Here is a 6,208-nt window from a genome sequence, read left to right on the forward strand (position 1 = left end):
GGGACACTGGTCCCAAGATGGTGACCAGGGGGTGGGGCACCTGTCAAGGGGTGGGGCACCTGTCAGGGGGCGGGGCTACCCATGCGGCCCTCAACAGCCTGCCAAAACTGAGTAAGTGGCCTTCCGCTCAAAATAATTGCCCGCCTCAGGTTACTCATACAGTAGAGCAAAAATCCCATCCCTCAGTCACTGTTCAAAACAACAGATTTTTACATTAGTGAGTTTTTGTAGGGATTGGAGAATAGGAAGGAGAAATGGGTATGAGGTGGGCTATTTTTGGTGGAAAAATAAAAAAAATAAAGGTTGCTACAATTTAAAAATCATGGCTGCAAAGTACAGATTAGCTCTGTTGGTAAAAGCATGATGCTAATAATGCCATGGTTGCAGGTTTGATCCAACTTCTCCTGCCGCAGGCTGGTGGTTGGACTAGAAGGCCTCTTGAGGTCCCTTCTAGCCCTATTTCTGTATTATTTATGTCATTGTAAAACATTCCTGGGAGTGATGATAGCGGGTCTACTGTCAAAAGGGCAAGTACATTAAAAAAATATTTTTCATAATGCAATTTTTCTTGAAGTATAAGATCTTAATAGAGTGAGGTAAACCACATAATTCCATATCCGTCTAGTTTAGTTGTATATTTTCTGGGGGTGAGGAAAATATTCCATTGGGTCACTATAAATATAAGTCTTTTTCAGGTACCACTGAAACTTTTGGAATGGTTACATTGACTTACCAAAATATGCACCATAAAATTAGAGGAATATTGACTGACATACAAGAGAATAATACTAATAGATTGGCTATTTACAAATTATTAGTTTACAAATGGCATGCAGAATTCATAATGAATACTAGAGATAATGAAGAGAAGGTATTTGAAATGATTGAAAGCAATGATCCAAGTTTAAACCCAATTTTTTGAAAGATGGGCAATCTAAATAGATTCTTTTATAATGAACACATACTGTAAGTGAAGTGACTTATTTTGATAGAAGTAACAGCTTATGAAATAAGGTAAATCATAAGGGGTATTTTTTTTTATACCAACAAAAGCAGGAGAGTGCTAAGCCAGAAGCCAGGATTCCATGCTGATGCTACTCAAATGCTGACTGTCATGTAGGCTGTATGTTATGGTTCTGTAATACAATAAACAGTGGCTTGGGTAAAAAGCATAATTTTAGTAGTACCCCTCAAACTGGCAAAAGCATGGCTATACTTTTACTTGGTGCAGCTCTAGCATCAGTGTACTACTACCTGTATAGGCAAGGATTGGTCTGTGCTCATACAAGTGATTTCTCAAAACTAGAAATCTTAGTCATTTTAGAACATTAATTTTTCTCTTAGTAGTATGTATCATAATTAGATATGGTAACAAATCGTAATTAAATTCTGATGGGTTTTTTTCACTTCTAGTCTTAGATATCTTTTAGTATATCACTGTTTTCATGGACACCAAATTAAACAATTAAAATAAGATTATAATAGAAATATTGCCTCGTCCTTCACCAATGCTGCCATGTCTTACTCTGTTTCATTTCAGAGAAAGTGCTTAGCACTCTTCATTTGCAGCTATTTCTTCTAAGATTATTTCAAAAACTAAAGATTTCTTCCTGTAAATGCGCATTTTGTACAACCTCTCCTGGCCAAAAATGACTGGGACCACTGCTGCTTTATTCTGGGGCAGCTCAAGAGCAGCAAAGAACTCTCACCATCCCAATGTAATTGTTCATTGTTCATCATACCCTTAGCTCTACGAGTCTTAAATACAAATAGTTTGTGTTGTCTTTCTTGATGAGCTAGAGAGGCCTTGGTAGGATGATATCAGCATTACCTACACTTAAGGATAGGTTTGTTTCCTTGTATATATGGTACCTAAATACCAACGTGACTTAAGCTATGGCTACTATATTTAATGGCATGTTTCTCCTACAGAATGCTGACTATACCACTGGCCAAGTCTTTGATTTGTCTGAAAAGTTAGAACAGTCGGAAGCCCAGCTTGGGCGAGGAAGTTTCATGTTGGGATTAGAGACGCATGACAGAAAATCAGAAGACAAACTTGCTAAAGCAACAAGGGATAGGTAAGATCATACATACGTGTTCTTTTGTAGGGCATGCTGTCATCTTTGTTAAAAACCTGTTTTAATATCTGTAATTATAACTTGGAGGGGATTATTCTCCAGACCCTAAACATCTTTGTGGGGCAGGTTGGCCGCAGAGTATACTCCATTAAAAGAGGGAAGGAGTTGGGTGTTTTTTGTTTTGTTATTATTTAAGCTTACAAGAGCACCTATAATTTGTATATTGTTGATTTGATTTTTTTTGTAAACTAACACCATGAAAAAATCCTCTTGAGTTTGAGATTTTCTTAAAAATAAATGTTAAAACATCTATTCAACAAACAGAAAACTGCCTGCTAAATGAAGAAAGCCAGCACTGCTAGAAAATAACATGGCTTATATTTTTACTGCTGTTAGAATTCAGTTAAAGGTAATGGAAATACAAGTAATGAATATTTAGTGTAGATGCTCTTAAAATTATTTTCTCTTCAATCAGCATTTTCTTCCGTTTGTCATGCTTTTAGGGTTTCAAACAAACTGAGAGTTTTCCTTTTTTATCTCTGCATAGAGCAACATTTCCTTTTTCAAATAAATAAAGGGAATACCCTTTAAGGAAGCCTATGAAGCCTGCTTTTTAGATTATTTAGCTATCCTGCTCCCAAATATTATTTGCTATTATCAGTTAATTAAAATAGTATAATAGAATATTACAGTATAATTTAAAAGGCACTTGCAGTGCCATCATCCCAACTACTCCCTTGTGTTCCTTTAAAAAAATATCCAACTTCCTTTCTGAGCTTTGAGATTCTAATAAACACCTGTTGCTTTTTTACTAGCTTTAATGTCACTCTTCAAATACCATATTTATTCAAATACAAAACGATTTTTTCCCCCAGTTGGCATGGGGGTAAAAAGCCCCTTGTCTTATAACCACCCACAAAGAAATCTCTCTAAATACACTGTCTATCATTAAAGTGCTGCCAAAAGCAGCACATACTCAGCACTTAATCAGCGTCGTAGTTGGTTTCCAGTGGTACCAACTCTGATTCTGACTATAAAACACATGGCCCACATTGGGCAAACATGCTGAAGAGGAAACTGCCACAAAGATAAGTTAGTACAGCCCATCTGAATAAGACATATGGTAGCACGTATTAAATGCAGCCCCCCTTACCACTGACTCTTTTTCAAGTCACAGTGAGCCAGTACACTGAATACATTTTGACTTCCTCTTCACTCCCACGGCTGAGCTGTGCATTGTTTACTGTCTTCCAATGATTCCTGTTTCTTCACCAGCCTTAAATGCATGGCACACAAATGCTTTGTTTCAGTTGCAATAATGATTGTGTTTTGAAATGTTTGGAGGTTGGAATAGCTGGTAGGTCAAGGAGAAAAATCCAAACATAAAAATCTGTCCCCCAAAATCTTAATAATCTTATTTTGTGTTGTTTCCAGTGACTCCAGTAAATAGATTGGCATGTCTCATCCCCGCCACCTCCCTAGACTGTCATCCTATGGGTGGCCCCAACCTTTATTTCCTGCCAAACCGGGTGTTTCCATTTCATTAAGCTGTCAGCATTTAATTCATAAATATAAGGCTGTAAGGCAGGGGTGGGCAAAATACGGCCCACAGGCCAGATCTGGCCTGCCAAGCCATTCTGTCCAGCCTGTAGGACCCATAGACATTTTTTGAAAATTAATATTCATTTGCCTCTGGCTCCTGTCAAAAGTGACAGGAGCCAGGGGCAGTAGGACCCAGTGGAAACTACAGCAGGCTCCTGGAAGAGCAGGGCCCGCCCTTCCTGCAAACCCCACCCACACCCCCCTCCAGATACAATCTCTCTCTCTCTCTCTCTCTCTCTCTCTCTCTCTCTCTCTCTCACACACACACTCACACTCACACACACACACACACACACACACACACACACACACACTATACAAGAGTAAGACTACATTTTGAGCTATTATGCAATCACTTCTACACACAAAGCACAAACACACAGGTATCAGGACAAAAATATTTTTTTAATTGAATTAAAATATAATATTATGGGTATTTGATATTTTGTACATAGTTTGTTTTTTTTCCAGTTCTAAGATAGCAAACCCTCTTTGAAGGAGTACTTCCAGGGGCAAGGGGAGGGACTTCTGGTGGCAAGGGTCAGAGGGCAAGGGGGGGACTTCCAGTCCCTAGATGGCGACCAGGGGGTGGGGCATCTGTCAAGGGGCGGGGCTACCCATGCAGCCGTCGACAGCTTGCCAAAACTCACTAAGCAGCCCTCCACCCAAAATAATTGCCGACCCATGCTGTAAGGGGCCTTTGTGGTCATGTGGTCTGACCTATATAAAATGAATCACTGGACTTCCTTGAATTAATTTCTGCTTAAACTCGGAGCATCTCTTGTTGACAGCCCTAAGTGCATTATTGTGTCCGTCCATCCCCCTACCCCCTCCCCCTTGCTGTACTTCGGATATAGTACAGAGAGTAGATTATTGGAAGGTCATAAACTTCCTTGCTTACATAGGTCTCTTCTACCCTTTCCTGGCTCATCCAGATCTCATATCACTCCAAGCTGGATGCTTCTGTCTGGATTCTAATTCAGGGCTGGAGGGCACTTTATGTTCTGATTTTTCACATATTTAAATATGCGTTGCTTTACCATTATGTACCCTTAAACTACCTAGGTTGCAAGTAATACTGTTGGCTAGTCTTTTGCACAGACACATTGTAATCTGTTTGACATATAAGCATTTAGCACATACTTTTCAGAGGGGTAAACTGTTGCCTTAATGTTTTCAGTATGTCTTTCCTATAAAGCAAGCATGGGTGCCATGCACTAATTGGAATAGAAACTGAAGTACTGATTATCAAGGAACTGAAAGGCTTGGGCATGAACTTCAAATGCGTGCAAAACAAACCAACAAAAAATACTGTTTTTCCAGAGGGATTATCTCTGTTTCAGGAATCTCTTGCTCAGATACCACCAGCAGATGGAGTTCTGTTTCCTCTGTTTTTAGGCTAGAAATGTGCTAACCCTGTAGGACAAAAAAGAAGTCTATGAAATTTGGTTCTCGACATATCAAAATCTTGTTAGCTTGCCTTTTAAAATAACAAATAGATATTGGCAACTGTGACTAAATTGCTTTGCATCACTTTTCACATCTGGACAGTTGTGGAGATTCATGGGGTTATGGGCACCGCAAACTCCTAAGACAGCTGAATAACTCAGAATACAATGACAGGTACTTCAGTGTTTAGCCAACAATAAATTTATGCTTGTTTTTCAGCTGCAAGACCACCATAGAAGCTATACATGGATTGATGTCTCAGGTTATTAAGGATAAACTTTTTAATCAAATAAATATTGCTTGAAGTGCATCACCAATTGATATAAATCTCCAGCATAGAACTAGTTATGGTTCTTTCTTTCATTTGGACTTGTTCAGTTTTGGAATTAAAGTCAGAGTGGAAAAATATTCAGTTAATTTGTAGTACTTTAAATATTTCCCATCTTTTTGCCCAGTTTTAAAGAACAAGATGTCCTGAAATATGTTGCAACTGTTCTCTACCATCAGACACAACCACTTTGGATAATTGCTCCAAAAGAAGAAGAAAAAATGTAACTTGCTTGGTGTTATCCTTTAGTATTTATCTCTCTTATCAATCTACAATAAAAAGCTGTTTTAAAAATGAACAAGTGATTTTTTTTTTAATGATTTATCATGTGGTTTTTATTCACTTTTCTCCCGTTTTGCCAGAGACGTTTTTTAAATTTCCCTAAATTGCAGGCAGCTGAGACCAGTTAAGAATTTTATTTCTGTTTAGAACATACTACATATGCTTTCCAACTCCTCTTCTAATATAACAGTTAACCTAAAATGGTCCAAGCTTTTTTAATGTAGTTCAAAATAAAATTATAATTGAAGCATTAGCTTATTTTCACAAGCTGATTCAGTAAGTGTCCTCTTATACCAGGTGTGTTAAATGTAAATGTGTGGGCCAGATCCAGCCCACAGAGCTTCTCACAGGTAGATCCAGACAGGGCTGGAAATGTAGGGGTTATGGGTGGCATTAACCTCCATGGGTGCTGGCCACAGCAAGAAGCACTACTGGATGGATCTGAGTGAGTTATCTGGCTAGAAAG

The 6,208-nt window shown here is 38.5% G+C and overlaps 1 protein-coding gene across 3 annotated transcripts in view; it reads left to right on the forward strand.

Annotated features, from left to right (window-relative positions):
- COPS5 (COP9 signalosome subunit 5) overlaps positions 1–5,758 on the forward strand; it is an 18,119-nt gene extending 12,361 nt beyond the window's left edge. The window contains exons 6-8 of one of the 3 annotated variants that reach the window (XM_014522333.2): positions 1,933–2,081; positions 5,352–5,394; positions 5,588–5,758. In XM_014522333.2, the coding sequence (XP_014377819.1) occupies positions 1,933–2,081; positions 5,352–5,394; positions 5,588–5,593 (198 nt within the window). In that variant the 3' untranslated portion in view covers positions 5,594–5,758. Of the gene's footprint in view, positions 1–1,932; positions 2,082–5,351 lie in introns of all 3 variants that reach the window. The other 2 variants (XM_025210224.1, XM_025210223.1) reach the window with 2 other exon arrangements.
- Positions 5,759–6,208: the final 450 nt, after the last annotated feature.

Source organism: Alligator sinensis, unplaced genomic scaffold (assembly GCF_000455745.1).
Source record: "Alligator sinensis unplaced genomic scaffold, ASM45574v1 scaffold1102_1, whole genome shotgun sequence".
Taxonomy (NCBI): domain Eukaryota; kingdom Metazoa; phylum Chordata; order Crocodylia; family Alligatoridae; genus Alligator; species Alligator sinensis.